The sequence below is a fragment of the Alligator sinensis genome, unplaced genomic scaffold, assembly GCF_000455745.1.
Source record: "Alligator sinensis unplaced genomic scaffold, ASM45574v1 scaffold721_1, whole genome shotgun sequence".
Classification (NCBI taxonomy): domain Eukaryota; kingdom Metazoa; phylum Chordata; order Crocodylia; family Alligatoridae; genus Alligator; species Alligator sinensis.
In genome coordinates, this window is record NW_005841857.1 from 1844604 (window position 1) to 1862633 (window position 18030).

The 18030-nt window shown below is 42.7% G+C and overlaps 1 protein-coding gene across 1 annotated transcript in view; it reads left to right on the forward strand.

Moving 5' to 3' along the window:
- The window catches only part of TRAPPC9 (trafficking protein particle complex 9), an 843209-nt gene that overhangs the window by 8407 nt on the left and 816772 nt on the right, over positions 1-18030 (forward strand). Inside the window, 2 exon segments of the mRNA XM_025214635.1 lie at positions 11483-11628; positions 13223-13351. Of these exon segments, the coding sequence (XP_025070420.1) occupies positions 11483-11628; positions 13223-13351 (275 nt within the window).

Here is an 18030-nt window from a genome sequence, read left to right on the forward strand (position 1 = left end):
TTCCCTCCTTCATTTTTATTAAATGCTAGTGAATTAGGGTATTGTTCTGTGATAAACATGATTGCACAAAGCTTTGGGGAAAGTGGGGTAAGAGAGCAGACATATAGCATGGTGCTCTTTTAACATGAGGACAAGAAAGTACTTTACTGGTTTAACTTATTGTGTAATTTTAAAAATCTTTTGGCCAAAATTGGTAGCCAAATGTGTCATTTTATCAGAGCCCCTGACTAGATCTGAGAAAAGTTTCCCACAATTTGCCAAATTAGACTTAGCTTTAGAAGAATTTTGCTTAGACCATAGACTACTTGCACACTTCTAGATGCAGAAATTGAAAATGTGTGCGCCAAGGAACTAATGAGACTGTGGAAAATACTGAGGTTAACAGGGTCAGGACACGGACTGGCCAGGTACCTACTCTTAGTTTGTGCCTAGAAAAAGTGGCTGGCTGTGTGCCTTGCAAACTCAAGCATTTAGTTAATGAATTCCAAGAAAAGAATAGAAGTGTTATACTGGGCCAAATGGTCCATCTCTGCCAGTATCCTATCTCTAACAGTGGCAGCGGTGGATGCTATAGAGGGAGAACATAGAACTGGATATCTCTGGAGTGGTCTGTTTCCTATTTTGAACTTTCCCTGGCATCCACTATTACTGGTTTTGAGATGCCAGAGGAGCCATCTTCAACTGTTCTGTTCAAGAGATCTGTCGTTCATGACGAGCACATAAACGATCTATCTTTTGCTTCTCTGTGTGTATTTGAATCAGAATGGGGAGTGGAATAAGAAGGTACAAATAGCCAAGATTTCCAACATACAGGCGAACTAGATATAGTGCTGTAGAAACCAGAGCTCTTAATAACATGCTTAGGAGACCATAAGTGCATAAGCATTTTAGTGGGGCAATACTGAACAATAGCACGTAGCATAAAATACAAAATCCAATTAAAAAGCCAGACAGAGTGCATTAAGTTATTGAATCAGGCACCTATATCTTCACAAGTGAAATGTTAGTGCATTGTCTTGCCTCACTATTTGACTTGCAATGAAATGTGTCTGTACTGGAATGTATTTTGTTCCCTAATAAGTTTTATTTCCTATTGTAGTGGAAATAATTATTTTTAAATATAACAAGATTGGAAGGGTCCTCCTGGGCCATTGAACTCAGTCTTTTCTTAATAGAGGTATCATATCATTTTTTTTTGTTGTAGCCTTATCACCCTCCCTGTTTCCTCCCAAACTTTGAGGGGAGGCTGTCTAAGTGCATGTGATGCATCAATAATAAGTAATACACTTGCTTTTCCAAAATATGTATATACAACTCATTGGCGCATATGTTGTGCTCTGTAAAAAGCGATGGTGCCAATTGATTGATATACAACTGATAGAACAAGAATTGATCACTTCATTCAGTCCTAAGGGTATGTACACAAATGAAGGTGGACATAACAGGCTTAAGCTACATTTTTTTTAGTCCAGGGCTGTCCAACTTCTTTGTGGCTAGGGTCTGCATGTGGCGCCAGTGTCCAGCCTCTGGGCTACGTACTGTGGCAGCCATGCGCTTGTGGTGATAGGCTCCTGGAATCTTCCCACTGCAATGTGGGCTGAGAGGCGCATGCTTGCCCCTTGTGGGCTGCCAGTTGGGACGGACAGCCCTGTTCTTATTAGCTCTTTAACTGGGAAGGTGGATCAAATCCTATGCCTCTCTCTAGAGGGGCTGGAAGTTCTCAAATCCAGAAGACAGGAAACAAACATGAGAGATTGCCCTTGCTGGAGTCTCCTTTGCTAGAGCCATTTCTCTCTACTTTTGGATACAAGGATGGAGAGGTGTAACAACCAGGGTCTGTGTCCTGGCTGGTGGCAACTGTTCTCTAGTCCCTCCAAGTGAGTGCCTGGGGCTGGTGCCCCAGTTGCCCACTGCTTGTTGTGCTGCTGCAAAGATGTACCCTGGCTTCATGACTGATATCCTGCCAGCTGCCACCCCAGTCTGAATATTAATGCTGGCCCTTACCTTTGCAGTGTGCTGTGCAGCACGAAACACAGCTGAAAGTAATTGGATACTTCAGAAAACCTGGACCCTCTGGCCTCAGATAAGTGCTTAATCTGTGGAAGTCTTTCTTTCCTTGTAACTCCTGTGATAGACATGCAGTTACAATTGATAGTCTAGAAGGCAATTTTGCCAAGGGCTGCAAATGTTTCTCATATCAAATGAGTCAGGTTACTATGTTGAAATAGAAAATATAGAGCTAAAATCATATAATAACTTAAGGTCTTGGGTAACTGTTCAGACCACAATGCCTATGTTAATTAAATTGAAGGAGTATTTGAAAGTGCCGTGACCACAATGACCTGGTGATCAGAACTAGATGGCCAAGATGAATGCAGTCTTGTCCCTTCCTGGTAAGGAGACTCATATTAGCACCAACAACTCGTATTTGCTACTGAGGTGGCTAACATATTGCAACCGAACTGACTTCTCAGCTGCAAAGTTTATCCTACAAAGAGTCTTTTTCAGACCCCACAGTTCAGGGAGATAAACTACGTTCAACAAGCTAAACTGTGTTGAAAGGAAGGCACAACTGAGATCTTTGTCTTCTGGCAGCTTACTTGTGTATCTGTTACGTTACTGACTGGGAGTGAGAAGCAGAGATCAAAGCTGATTCTTGATCTTAAAGTAGTCTGGAAAAGCCAAGGGGAAAGAATGAATAGTAGCATTAAGGCAGAGGCTTATCCATGCTGAGGAACTATTTGTAGCAGGTAATGTATGCATGTGTCTTAGCAGGGTCAGAGCCTAAGTTTAAGGGATAGAAAGGGATATAAGAAGTGCCCTCTTAGGCTTGGTCAGCCCGAAACTGAATGGGAAAATTATTTTCCAAATGCCAGCACTTTAAAATCTCATGCATGTGGCTGCATTGATTTGGAAACAAGTCAGTTGTTAAAAGCTTTTGGAATTTGTTGCCTTTAGACCACTCATTTATAGTATAGTTTGGGAATTGTCTGCTTTTAGGTTTTGGAAAGAGACCTATCCTGGTGAAGTCAGTCCATTCTTGACCATTTCAACAAACCGTCTGTTGTACATATGTGTTTATATAATTTTGCTCCTAGAAGTTTGTCTGTTTTCAGTTTTTCTAAAGCACAGTTAGTATTTAAGTCTGTTGGGACAAAGTTATTTTCATATTATTCAGATCAACTTAGCTATATTAGGATAGGTATTATTACCTTGTTTTCTGAACTGATGATAAATGGGCGTGTTTCACTTCTCTAATATTAACATCCTGTAGAGGGAAATTGTTCACTCTTCTCTTGACAAGCTGTAATTACTCCGTATGTGTCTGACTGTCTAATTTTGTTTCTGTTCTTGTGTTTCTAATTTTTGTTTGTTCCTTTTTTTCCTTTTCTTCTCTCATACTGCCCTGTGAGTTTGTTGTTGGGTCTGAAAAGGTAGGCTGTGATTTGCATTGTATTTAAAAATAAAAAAAAAAAGTTAGCCTTTTCATGTGCTGCCTTTCCACTCTGCTTTCATTGCATAGTTTAGCGTTGCTTTTTATATTTGATTTTTTCCAATACAAATAAGAATTCCTGCTTCCTGGAACCCCATTACTGTGGGTTAACTCCTTTTGGCTTTTGGCCGACAATGCTTAATTTTTTATTTTTTGTAGAACACACAATTTTGCTTAGGTGGCTGCTGGCCTCTGGAGCTGCTTGTTTTTTTTGAACTCCAAAGCTGTGAAGCTGCTGCCTGTGTTTGGTTTCCAAGTTCAAAAGTTATGAAAATAAAGTGTTGTGGCTGGATTTTTAAAGGCTGGATAATGTTATAATTGGTGAAACTTCAGCTATGCATGCTAACTAGAATTGGTTGAATCCGGTGGGAAAAAAAATTTGCAGCATTTTGCATGAAAAAATTTGCCAATTCATTCTGCATGATTTTTAAACTTTTGGTTTTGTTATCTCTTAACGTTTTGGGGATTCAGAAATTTCTCCTTATTTTTTTTTTTTCCTGCTGGTTTGTCTGTGGTGAAATTTACTACTTCCTTAAAAACTTAATGGCTTAATATGTTTGGCCATTTTGCACAAAATGACCATGGCAGGCATTCTGGGCAACCTTAGCTTGTGATGGGAGGAGAGGGAAGAACAGAGCTAAACAGTCATGTGCACACTTTAAACGTATACACCAATTCAGGTGTGGGGGGAGGGGTACAGGGGCCAGGTTTGTATGCTTCTGGTTCTGTGTCCAGAAGCTGCACAGGGGTATTGTTTTCTGTCTATACCCTTTAAATGTTTGACTTCAAGCCAGAAATAAGGATGCCTGGATTAGGAAAGCAAATTTGATGAAGGCCTAGGGGCTGTTGGTTATGGCAGTGGTGACTTGTAGGAATAAGCAATCACTTTTCCATCAGCAAACCCCAGGGTGTTCTCAGGATAATATTAATTCTTACTGCTCTTAAGAGGTTTTTGTTTGTTTGTTTGTCTGGTTTTAAACACAAGTCACAACACTGATGTAATTGAACTGCATTGGAAATCACTTTGTAAGCCATTCACTTTTCTTGTCATCTGCCTCTAAATAAGATGTGTGGGGAACTTTCAGAGATTCAGGGTTTTGATGATTAGGTGGAGCAATGGGACCTATTGTAACACCAAGTGATCTTTGCTGAATACCATCCTTGGTGATGTAGTTTCTGTTTGAGACCGAACTAAGGGAAGAGAAGACTGAGATGGGATTTAATAGCAGCCTTCAACTTCCTGCAGGGTGGTGCCAAAGTGCATGGAGCTGGGCTGTTCTCAGTGGGGGCAGATGACAGAACAAAGAGCAATGGGCTCAAGTGGCAGCAAGGGAAGTTCTAGACATCGAGCCATTGATTACTACCCTCTGAGCCCGATGCTCCAGCCAGTTTTCTATCTACCTTGCAGTCCATTCATCCAGCCCATACTTCCTTAGCTTGCCTGCAGAAATGTTGTGGGAGACCATATCAGAAGCCTTGCTAAAATCAAAGTGCACCACATCCACTGGTCTCTCCACGTCCAAAGAGCCTGTCGCCTCATCATAGAAGGCAATCAGGTTGACTTGCTCCTGGTGAATCCTTGCTGACTGCTCCTATTCACCTTTTTCTCCTCCAAGTGCTTAGAAATGGATTCCTCAAGGATCTGCTCCATGATTTTTCCAGGGACTGAGGTGAGGCTGACTGGTCTGTAGTTCCCTGGATTCTCCTTTTTTCCCCTTTCTGAAATATGGGCATTATATTTGCCCTTTTGCAATGATCCAGGACCTCTCTTGATTGCTATGAGTTTTCAAAGATGATGCCCAGTGGCTCTGCAGTCACATCAGCCAACTCCCTCACGACCCTCGGGTGCATCCCATCCAGCCCCATGACTTTTATATGTCCAGCTTTAATAAATAGTCCTTCACCTGTTCCTTCACCGCTGTTGGCTGCTCACCTCCCCCAACTGTGCTACCTGGTGCAGCAGTCTGGGAGCTGACCTTGCCTGTGAAGCTTGAGGTGAAAAAGACTTTGAGCACTTCAACCTTTTCTGCATCCTCTGTCACAAGGCTGCCTCCCCCATTCAGTAAGGGCCCCACGCTTTCCTTGATCCTCCTCTTGCTACCAACATCATTGTAGAAACCCTTTTTGTTACCCTTCACATCCCTTGCCAGCTGCAATTCCGGTTCAGATTTTAAACATTGAAATTACAGCTACTTCTTGCTTAACGTCGTAGTTACATTCTTGAAGAATGCAACTTTAAGCGAAACGATGTTAAGCGAATCCAATTAGGTCACAGTAGTTGCCCACTAGCAGGTGGCAGCCGAACAACGTTATAACGGAACATTGTGCGATGTTAAACGAGTATGTTCTCTAATAGATCAGTGACATAATAACAAAACAACATTAACCGGGATGACGTTAAGTGAGGAGTACCTGTACACCTTTTGGTGAACTGAACACATTTTGGCATTGTGTTGGAGTCAGTAATTGGGTATTAGAATGGACTTACTGGTTTTGTGTCTGCTGCTTTTGCTGGCTTGTGCAGTGACTTTGGTCAAATTATTTGACTTCAGGGTTTAGCTCTTTTTATCTGCAACATGAGAATAGTGATACTTGCCTGGTTTATAAAGCACTTTGACTAATATTTAGTTACTGCATATCACTTTTCATGCATCAATCTGGAAGGTTTTTGTTGCCAGGACATCAGACTTCTCTCATAGGGCTCTAAGAAGCTTAAAATAAAATGTTTTTTTCCATGGTATTTATTCTAAATGAAATAAAATTTAAATTGTATTATTTTAAAAGTATGATCTTCAAAAGAAAGAAAGAAAAGGTCAGAGTATCTAATGATGTCAACCTTACCACTGTGGTTCAAGGACAAAAATGAAAGCAGGTACAAGTGTGTCTGTTGGACATGGTAACTAGAATAAAACTAGTCTCCTTTTTCCCTTAGTATATTCAGGAGAGCTTTTTGTAATATGTTAAATCTTTGGAAAATACAATGCAAATAAATAAATATATTTTTTACTTCTACTTGGAGTATCAGTAACAGTTAACTAAGATTTTAGTCTTAATTTAAGCTATTTCTGATGACCTAATATTGTTAATGTCTTGGTTTAAATTGAAGATCTGTATCGCTGAAAATATGAACGTAGCTTGAGCATACATCTCTTAATTTTTATTTTTTTTTATCTGCACTTTGGTTTTTTTTAAACTTGACATCCTAGCTCTTACACAATAAAAGAAAAGGAGGAGGGAAAGACAAGAAAACTGGCCTCTTAAAGGTCATATTAGATGATATGAGAAAAGTATTAGCAGAACTTAAAATAAATCAAAAAAAGGGATTTCCATAATTTAATTATGCCATTTGTTCATAATTCTGCAGAATATTGTGGGAAGTTTTGAGGCAGAAATAGGTAGAAGTGATTACTAAGTACCTTTTGTACAAAGTTATGTCAGTTTGGGATTTAATTTTTCTACTTTTTTTTTTTTTTTGCAATATAATATCCCAAATATAGTACACATCTTGCTTTTTAAAGGAACTGTGAAGTAAAAATCTCCCTCCTCTGCAGCCCCAGTTATGGCTACAGAGAGCAGGGACAGTGTAATGGCCAGCTGACTTACCCTTCCTTCCTTTCCTGCTTTAGTTAAAACTCTAGCTGCTGCTGAACACTGATTTCCCTGGGTAGACCTATGATCTGAAAAGAGCTAAGGGGTTGTGAAATAAGGTGATTCTGTCTTGGGAAGCTGTTTATTAATGTTCCCCCCACCTTTACTACATGCACCCCAATTTTGGGGGATTGATTTTGGGGGAAGATGATGCATGCTGTATGTGAGAAAATATGGTATTTGTGTGAACAGTTGACACACCTGAAATGGCAACAGTGAAACAACTTTCCAGTATTTTCATTGCAGAGTATTGGGACTTACAAAACTCCTTTTAACGTTGACTCTACTGAGTTATGATTTTGAGGTCTCCAGGTGTGACGGAACAAATTTCCTTGACATAATTAATGGACAAAGGAGAATGATTCCTTGATTGAATCTTGATGTGTGCCACTCATAACTTCAATAGTGATTGGATGTAATGTTGAAAGAAGACTTTAAAGTATGATAGACAGTGGCAACAGAGGCCATATTTTTTATGTCTCGCCTTATAACTTCTCCTACACTAGCTTTGGTAATTTGTATGCCACCTTGCATAGGCTTATCCTTTTTTTTGTTTTCTTTTTACATGTGCATTATTGCTTCTGTACCAGTTCATAAGACTACTTACTACCGTCTTCAGATGCTCCCTCCTGACTCCCTTTTTTCCAAATACCAGAAATGGCAATTTTTCCATTGGTTAGGTTAAGGGGCTGTCCTCAGTGCTTGATTTCATAGACATTAGGGCTGGAAGGGACCTCGTAAGATCGAGTCCAGCCCCCTGCCCAAGGGGCAGGAAGTCAGCTGGGGTCAAAGGATCCCAGCAAGATAAGCGGCCAGATGTTTCTTAAGAGTCCAAAGTAGGTGCTTGCACCACCTCTGGGGGGAGTCTGTTCCAGGCCTTGGGGGCTTGGACAGTAAAGAAATTTTTCCTTCTGTCCAGCCTAAAACAGTCCTGCAGGAGCTTGTGACCATTGGACCTTGTTATCCCTTGGGGTGCTCTGCTGAACAGGCGTTCCCCCAGATCCTGATGCACACGCCTTATGTACTTACAGGCTGCCACCAAGTCACCCCTGAGGCTGCGCGTCTCCAGGCTGAAGAGCCCTATAGCTCACAGCCTCTCTTCATAAGGCCTGTTCTCTTGCCCTCTTATCATGCACATGGCTCTCCTCTGGACTCTCTAAAGTTTCTCCAAATTGTGGAGCCCAGAATTGGATGTAGTACTCCAGCTGTGGCCTTACCAAGGCCAAGTACAGTGGGAGGATGACATCCTGGGTCTTGCTCAAAATGGATTGTTGGATGCAAGCCAGAGTTTTGTTCGCTTTGCCAGATGTCGTAGTGCATTGGTGGCTCATGTTCATCTTGTGGTCAGTCACGACCCCCAAGTCTTTCTGCCATGGTGCAAGTGAGTGTAGCATTGCCAAGCCTATAAGTGTGATGTGGGTTTTTTTCCCCCAAGGCGGAACACATTGCATTTCTCTGTAGTGAACGCCATGAAGTTTTCATCCGCCCACCTTGCAAGCCTATCGAGTTCGGCGTGGCTTACCAGCCTGTCCTCAAGTGTGGACACTCTCTTTTCCCCAAAGTTTGGTGTCGTCAGCGAACTTGGCCAGTCTGCTTCTGACACCAGTGTCCAGATAGTTTATGAAGACATTAAAGAGAGCAGGTCTGAGAATTGAGCCTTGGGGGACACAACTAGTCACTGAGTGCCATATTGATGTGCAAGCGTGTTGTGTATATCAGCCTATAACTGGGGTGGACAAAATACAGCCTACTGGCTGGATCTGGCCCATCAGTTGATAGGATCTGGCCTGGAGCTGCCTCTGTGGTGCTCCGCGTGGAGCTGAGCCCCACCTGCTCCTGCTTCTGCCCTGCCACCCTGTGCCTGCTGATGGCATGCCCCTGGCCAGTATGCACAGCTTCCTGTTTGGACTGTCTTTCACCCACATGGCTGCCCACAGGTGGCTGCTTATTGTGCTAGGTGGCTGGGAGCTGGAGCTAGAGCCCTGCATGCTGGGGTAGGAGCTGTCTGGCTACAGCTTCTCCTCTTCCTGGCTCGGCATGTGGTGCCCCATGCTACCTGTTGCCTACAGTGGAGTAGCAGGGTCAGTGGGAGGAGGAGCTGCTGGAGGTGTGAGAAGCCGAGTAGTACCAAGGCAGCTGGAGTAGCAGCAGCTCACTGGGAAGCTATTGTCTCTAGTGGGTTATGGAATAGAGAAAATCCCACACAATTTACTGATTCGTTTTGATGCACTGGCTGGGGGAGTAGTTAGCTGATTGCACGATTTCACAATGATTACACACTTAATTTATACAACACAATTTTATTTTAAAACTCTTTGCTACGTATATAACACTGCTTAGCTTTAAGAAACACCACAAACATTAAAAACACAATAATTACATATATCAGAAACAATGCTCCGAATGCACTTCCTTCCCAAACAATACTATAAGAATTAGTGTTACAAAAACAACTACAATTACAACTAAAAGTTAAATTTGAATCAATACTATTATTTTTCATAATATACTTACAATCCTAGAATTCTGAGAAGCCAAATACCAAAATATGGTTTCATTCCTCAGTAGTACGATTTAATGGGTTGGCCTCAGTAGTACGGTTCAACGGGCTGGCCTCAGCAATACGATTCAATGAGCTGGGCTCACCAGTGATAGGACTACGTCCCCTTCCTTCAGTCCCTTTCGGGCGCTCCGCGGCTTCAGCGTGAACTAAGAGATTCGTGTTCACGGAGAGGTTGGATTAGGTGATCAATCTAATCCGAGTTTACACTTGCGATTCTTCCTTCGTTGTTCTGCAAATGAAGTCACCTCCAAATTGGGACAGTAAGTTACAGGTTTTTATTGAGTGAGCTGCCGTCAGTGGGCTCCTCCTACTCAACTTATCATAACTCCCATATTTGGGCTCGGATCTTACTTAACAGAAATTACCTTTGTTGAGCATTTTAAATTATTCTTGGGGAGACTTCCATATCACTGTAAATACTTTTTTTTTTTTTTTTTTTTTTCCCAGTCTGGTTAAAAGGCCTTAGGCTTTGATGTCTCGGAATTCAGGATATTTGCTTTCTTTGTAAAAAACTTCTAAAGATACAATTTAAATTAAGGCTTTAAGTGAAGTCAAGACATTTTGCACGTAGCTCCGAAACAATGAGCTAGATAAGGAGATAAATCCTATCTTCTTCCTGAAACTGGCTAATGGGCAACCTTTACAAACATTCAAACTATTTCATTCAATATGACAGCTATGTGGGTTGGGGTTGGTGCAGGCAGGAGCGCAGGCTGGCCTGGGTAAGAGCGGATGGGGCTCAGCCCCATGAGGAGTGCTGTGGAGACAGCTGTGAGCTGGATAGGGGTGGATGTGGCCTGGACAGTACCTGCACTGTCCTGCCCAGGCAAACTCTGCTGCACATACCCCCTGCAGAGAGTGATTGCAGCTCTGCCCTGGGCTCTGGCCCTGCACTGTCACTGTCCTGCAGTCCTGGCCCTTGCCACCTGTCCTGCTCTGAGCTGCTGTTCCCCACCCACCTATGGCCCCATCCTGCCCACCTGGCTGGTTTCCATAGAACCCTGCCTGCTCTGTCTGGCACCCCTTGTGGTGGGCGCAGGGTGGACAGGCCAGGGTTCCTGGGCAGGTGGCGGTGACAGCAACAGTGGCTGTCTGGGATTGGAGTCTGGGTGCTGCACCACCCCTGGCCCACCGTGTGCCCAGGGGCACTGTGACCAGATGCAAGGGTCATAGCACAGGCTGCTCCCCACTCCCTTCTCCACCCCCACACTTGGTCTGGGCCAGGCCAAGGGACCTGCTGAATGCCTTGCGTGGTTTGATAGTTGCTTCTCTAACTGAACTTAATAAGACATATATGTGAATTTTGAAGAAAACTGCTTACAGCCCTTGGCTGAAGTGATGGTGGCCGTGTTGGGCATGTAGGTAGAGAGTGTGAAGAAGTGGGAAGACGCTTATCATGTAAGCCAGTTCATGTATTGTGAATCCTCCCCTTACACAGGGCAATCTTAGTGAATCATCTGTGTTTCTCTGAAGTTTCCTTTCTGTTCCTATTTTATGAATAAATTTAAACTCTCTGAAATGAAGACTTCATTTTTGTATACAGTAGTGCTGTGACTACAGCAGGTGTGATGTATTTAGATCTGTTCAGTGTCTCCTGAGAGCATTTAGTCTTTTTCCCAATATAGTAGAGTTACTCAGTGGTAGAGAATAAATAGCCGTGCTAATATATCTGGAAGGGAAGGATAGAAACTAGTTTCTATCTTTTTGAGAAAATTCTTTCTTACCTTGTCAGGTAGAGATACTGTGGAAGTAATAGACTATACGTTCTTTTATTGCAGACATTATAAGAAACGTTGTCAAGGTCGGATGCGGAAACACGTTGGTGACCTATGTCTCCAAGCTGGGATGTTACAGGATTCCTTGGTACATTATCATATGGCTGTGGAACTTCTGCGGTCTGTAAATGACTTTTTGTGGCTTGGAGGTAGGATTTTGATATAACAAAAATATTGTAACATTTGAGTACAAAGCAAGTTTTGATAAGCAAGTACAAAGCAAGTTTTCATTACTGTCCAGCTCAACTATGAGGTGGCAGCAATACACTTAGACTCTAAAAAACTAAATAAAAAATAAGTGATACAATGACAAAAATAATGTCAAAATGACAGACCAGGAAAAAAGGTTATAAAAAGCCAGGTTAGCACACTTGCAACATAGAATTTATACTTCTGGTACATAACTTTTTAAATTTTTTATTCTGAAAATAGAGTTGTACATGACTTTTTATATTTATTTTTTTTTAAAGTGTGATCTTAACAACATGTTATACAGGAAAGACTTCCTACACGTATTTCTGGAGGACTCAGACTGACAACTTGGTCAAAATACCTGTATTCCTATGGTTACCAAAGCTCTATATACATTAAGCTTGCATTGATGTCTTTATTCCATTTCTCTTCTAGCAAACCAATTCTGGTCCCTATGCTTCAGCTCTTTGTACGCCTCTCTTGTCTGGTGCTGCTGTTGCTACTCTCCGAGGTGTGCAAGTGCCACTAGATTATCAGCTCCTTTCTCTCCTCCAACCCTGTAAAAATCACCAGGGGCTTCATTGGCTGCTTGTACACGCCACGGGGGTTTACTTCAGTTTAATTCTCCCTAAATTGAAGCAGTGTTTTTAAAAACCCACTGCTTCAATTTTGGGAGAATTAAACTGGAGTAAATCCCTGTGGTGTGTACACAAGGGTTGGGCCCGATCCTTACCTGCCTCTGGTGGCAGGAAGGGAGGGGGTGAGCTGCCAGAAGGCTAAGCAGTTCCTGAGCTGCTGGGGGGGCTGGTGCTTCCCTCTGCGGCAGTGGCAGCGCCCTCCCAGGGGCACCCATCCCCAGGCACCCGGCCCAGATGGTCCATGTGGGCACTGCAGCCGCAGAGGGAAGCACCAGGCCCCTGTGCAGCTCGGGCCAGGCAGGATCCAGGGAGCGGGGGGGGGAAAAAAAAAAGACCAGGCTCACAGGTGTGTTGTTTTTTTTTTTCTTCAGTGGATCCTGCCTGTATGGGCTGCCTGCATAGCCCCTGAGCAACATCAGGCCTGGTGCTTCCCTCCGCAGCTGTTGCACTTTGTTAGGTAGCAAACTAAAACACCTTGGAGGTGTTTTATTTTGCTACGTCCCAAAGTCATTTAACGTGCAATATGCCGCCAACAATGTAAACAGCAGCACCATTAAAGTGGTGCAAAAGGGCATTTAAGTCACTTTTTAAAAGACAATTTTGTGGTGTGTACAAAGACCTGTTGGCTCTTTCTTTCCACTTACTCTCTTCTTGGAGAACTACACCTCCTCTGTGGCTCCCCTCTTGCAAGAGAGAAAGCCAGTTAACCTATTTCCCTTTGTCTTTCCCCCTTCCCTGTGAAAGGAGCTGTGTTGCTCAAATGCTCTGCTTTAACTAGGAGTGGAGACTAAATTTACACTTGCACAGGGTTAGAACCTGTTTCAGGCCATGTTGGCAGGTTTATAAAATACAACTCTTGAGGTTGTATATGTGAGTGGGTTCTACTAAATTGTTCTTTATCTTTAATCTCTAGCTGCTCTTGAAGGATTATGCTCAGCATCAGTTATCTATCACTACCCTGGTGGCACAGGAGGTAAAGCTGGGGCTCGTAGGGCACAAGGTAGTTCACTTCCTTCTGAGGCAGGCAACAGACACAGACCAGGTAAGTGCAATTTGGCTTTTATTTTCAGTTTTTAACAGTAGAAATTTATAATCTAAAGTCAATTTTTCCCCTTACCCTCCTCTTGCCTCAGGAGGGTTTCACATGGAGAGGGAAAACAGTATTAAGTCTGATGACTTCTTTTATTCTTTAGGATGTTTACATGTGTAGAAAAAACGTGTATAGTCCTGTATTTATGCTGACAAAGGTGCTTACACACAAGCAGAATTGTCAAGTATTAAATTCACATTTCTTGGTTGTGTTTTTGTTTTTTTTTTTTTAAGACAAAGAATCAAGTTAATGTTTAGCAAAACAACATGCTTGGGGCACAGGTATTTTTTTTAGAATAATATAGAAAATATAGCCCTCCTATGCCATTTATGTATATACTGAAAGGATGAATTAAGCAAGTTTTAGTGCCCAAGACATTTGCTTAGTATGTTAAAGAGTTTGAATGGAAGATGGTCATTTATGTAAAAACCTTCAGTGTATACATGACTCCTTGATATTGTAATATTTAGGTGTGAACATTCCCATCTTGCAGGACTTCTTTTGAAATATTGATTGTAAAATCAAACACAAATCAAGAAAATAGCAATTTACCCTTGTTGGTTTTCAGTGGGCATGTCTACACATGTGCCTGTGTGCATTAGCCTATTTTAATGCCTATTAAAGCATCACAAAAAAAACCTGTGCTCTTTAGCTAATTATGTCATCACCTAAAGCGCTTTAATGAACGTCTAGATGTGCCCTGTGTGCTCTTTATGAACCCTGATGATATAACTTCAATGAGATGAGTTGCCTGCCTGGGAGAGAGTGGCTGGTTACTATAGCAAGCTCAAAAACAAAAAATCAAAACCTGAAAAATGTAGGTCCTCATCATAATTCTTTAAAAACATATTGTGATCGAACTACTTCCATCTTTCATAGTTTTTCTTTCTTCCCGTATAAATCACAGTCTGAAAAAAACTGTTTTCCATTTTGAAAGGCTGAACTGCAAATTATAGGTAATGATACCTCATCAGTTTTTAAGCTCATCTTGGTTAAAAAAAAATAAAAAAAAATCACACCAGGTGTTCTGGTGATTTACATGACTAATTTTTGTCTAGGTGGTTCCATTCCCTGTTGAGATGAGTTTTACTCAGTTGGTCAATATGGTGTAATCTCATTTACCACAATCGTATTAATGAGTGTTTCTCCAGATCTCAGCAAGGACTTTATAAGAGATACTGCAGCTAAGTTTATTATCTTTGCCAAAGAAAATTGTCAGAAGCAAACTCTAGCTGTCAAGATGCACTGCAAAATGTTTTCAATTACCATTACTGCCTTTTTGTATGTTGTTCTAACTTAGCATTCTTCCACACATTACTACAAAATTGTAAGTTTGTCCATTTTAAATAGGAACAATTTTAATTTCTTGAAAAAAGTTTTTGAATAAGCCATCCTCTGCTACGTGAGTGAAACATTGCATATAGTAGTAAGCAGAACTTTAATTCAGCTATGGTTGATTGAATTACTCTATCATTCTGTCCCTCTCGGGTACCTGTGCCTTATTTTAGAAGAGTCACTTTATAGCCTACAAGATACCAGCTCAAGTTGTTATTGCTAGCATTTTGTGATCCCAATTATTGGATTCCAGTCTTAGTTGAGCAGCTCCTTACTAAAAACTTTCCCTCTTTCTCCAAGGCGAATAAAAACCAAAACTTTTGCCTTTGCCCACTTCGGCTTTTCTTCTCCAGTAAGGTGTTTTCTCGTTGTTCCCTCTTCAGTGCATCCTATGCTCCCTTATACCCAAATTACTTTTTAGTTGCAGCTCTGTTTATTACTTTTAGGAAGATTATTAGCAAACTAGCCTTAGATAATCGGATATTGAAAATAAATTCCAAGTTTCTAAGGAACAAATTAAAAAAAGGATTAAATCCCACGTAAGTGCTGTTTAACTCTGGGGGTGGGGTGGGGGGCGGGAGGGTGTCCTAAATTTCATGGGTACTTTCTGACTTTAAAGTCTGAGGCACCCAGAATTGTGCCTGTGCACATGTCTGAAACTTCTTAATTGTGGGCAAAGCTGAGTAGTTTGGTGTCTAGTTGAGAGGGAAACTAGATCTTCCTCTTCTTAAGTCCCCTGAAAGGCCAGTTGTGGTAGGTTTTTTTTTAAGAGCAATGTGCATAAAGAATTGAGCTGCTTATATAATGCAGATGTGGCTGTTTCTTCTAAAAATGTGCATGGAGGAAGATGTGATGCTAGCTACTAGGGTTGTGCAAAGTTTCGCTGGCTGTTTCAATTCAACACTGTTTTGACTCATTTCGACCTCGAAACAGTGAAATAGAATTGAAATGAAGGGCTTCGAAACAGCCTCGAAACAAAATGAGGCTAGTTGAAACATTTCGAAACGTTTTGAGTGAGCGAGATGGTGAGAGACAGGGGAGAACCAGGGCTGCGCTCCCAGCAGGAGCCGGGAGCACAGCCCTGGCTCTCCCCATCTTCTGAGCTCAGGCTCAGTTCTCCTCTTCAGCGCTGCGATCATGCTGGGGAAAGGAACTGAGCCCAACCGATAAGCTCCCCTCCCCAGCACAAGATTGGGCGCGGGGCAGGGAGTCAGCCCAGCTAGGGCTGACTCCCTGCCCCGCGCCCTTTGACTCTTTGCCTCGAAACTCAAGGCAAAATGGAATGCTGCCGTTTTGCACAGCCCTCCTAGCTACCTCTTCTTGTAACAGTTTTCTGGATACAGAGCTTCGCCAATAAGTTGGAGACCTTGGTTTAATGCTGTCCTCTGATGGGATGCAAACCCATCTCTCCCCTTTGTGGAAAAGGTCATGTTTACCAGACTAAGGTTGTTTTAGATGGCGACACTTTGCCCCTCCTGTTGAAGCTGTGCTTTTATGTCTTGTAAGAGGTTAGATTTAGGGCCTTCCCTTTCCCAGTTGAATGTGTTAACCCAGGGCTGTCCAACTGGAAACCTGCAGGCTGCATGCAGCCAGTGAGGGCTTACGTTACGTTTCCCAGGTTCCTGCCTGGATGCTTCTGCATCACTCCGGTTGCAACAGTAGCTGGAGTCTCCAGGCTCCTCCTCTTCCTAGCTCCTTGACTTTTGTTGCCCGTCCCTGTCCCACAGCGTAGCAGTGCAGCACAGCATAGCACAGGGGGCTGAGGATGAGCCTGGGGCTGTGTGCCCTTGTGGCACCAAAGTTGGGGTTGTGTGTGCAGGCATATGGTGTAGCAGTGAAGGGGAGGGCCCACACTTGGTACAATGGTGGTGGGGTGGTGGTTGTGAAGGCCACTGCTCAGGCACCTGACAGGGTATTTGGCCCCCTGTTACTTGAGTTAGATAGCCCTGCATGATAGAAGCATAGGGAATTACGGCTGGAAGGGACCTCCAGAGGTCATCTAGTCCAACCCCTTGTTTGTGGCAGGATCATCCATACCCAAGTCATCCCGTACAAATCCATAATCTAATCTCTGTGTAAAACTACTGTCAACCCTGACACAACACAAGATGGAACACCCCAGCCTGCCACAGGTAACTCATAGAAAGCCCAATGTCCTGCTTCTATAAAAGGTTGCTAACATCTGCTCAGGAGATCCCAGGTAGCAGGCTGCGTCCTGCACTACAGAGGAAGGCAAAAACCCCCACAGTACATTCCAGTCTGGCCATGGGGCAGACTTCCTTCCTGATGCCAAATATGGTGATTGGTCTGACCCTGAGAGGAAGGCTAAGACCGTCTAGCCAGGGACCTCTGTCTTTAATTGTCAGCAAGTACATTGGCACACCCTAGTCAAAATCCCCAGCCTTAGCTGCAGCCAACACCCAGTGCCTCTGAGGAAGGGTTAAAAACATCCAGACATGGAGCATAAAGGATGTGGGGAGGGGGCAAGCAGCAAAGCCCGGAAGCATGGGAAATACCCGTAGTACAACCAGTGGCTGTCTAGCCTCTTCTTGAGCACCTCTGGTGATGGAGTCCACAACTTCCCCAAGCAGTCCATTCCACTGCCTTACTGTTCAAACAGTGAAGACTTTTTGTGGATATCTGGTCTAAACCTACTTTGCTGCAACTTCAGATTACTGCTTCTCATCCTACTCTAATTGTACACTAAACTATATATTACAATCATGCAGTCTCTTTGCCCAATGAAATGTGCATTCTTTTCTTTGTAGTGGCACAGCTTCAACCAGAGGGATTGGAGAGTGGCTCCTATATGCTGCTCAGTATATTGGCTCTTTTGGCTCCCATCCTGGAGTGCCTGATTTTTCTCTATGCAATATAGAGGGAGCTCAGACACTGTATTCCACGTCTGGTGGCCAAAGCACCTGAAACTTAGGCTTTGCAGCACTTGATGCTTAGGAATTGAAGTTCTTTTTCAGATTGGGCTCTAAATCTCTAGATTTTATTAGGTTGGTCTGGAGGCTGAGAAAATCAGTTTAAGAAAGTACAAGATGTCTGGTAAAGGACAAAAATGCTGGGCTGTTGAGCTCTTACTCTTCATAACTTGATTACCTTGTCCAAACTTTAGAAAAACAACATAGTCAGTTTGAGATGCACAGCCTTCCTTTTTTGCAAAATCATTCTCCTTTTGTCAGCTATTTGGGAAAACCTTGCATCAGAGATTGTGTATGGTAAGCCTCACAAAGGGTCTATATCCCGAAAGTAGGAAGCTTTGTCTTTATTAAGTCTACCACCAGGGC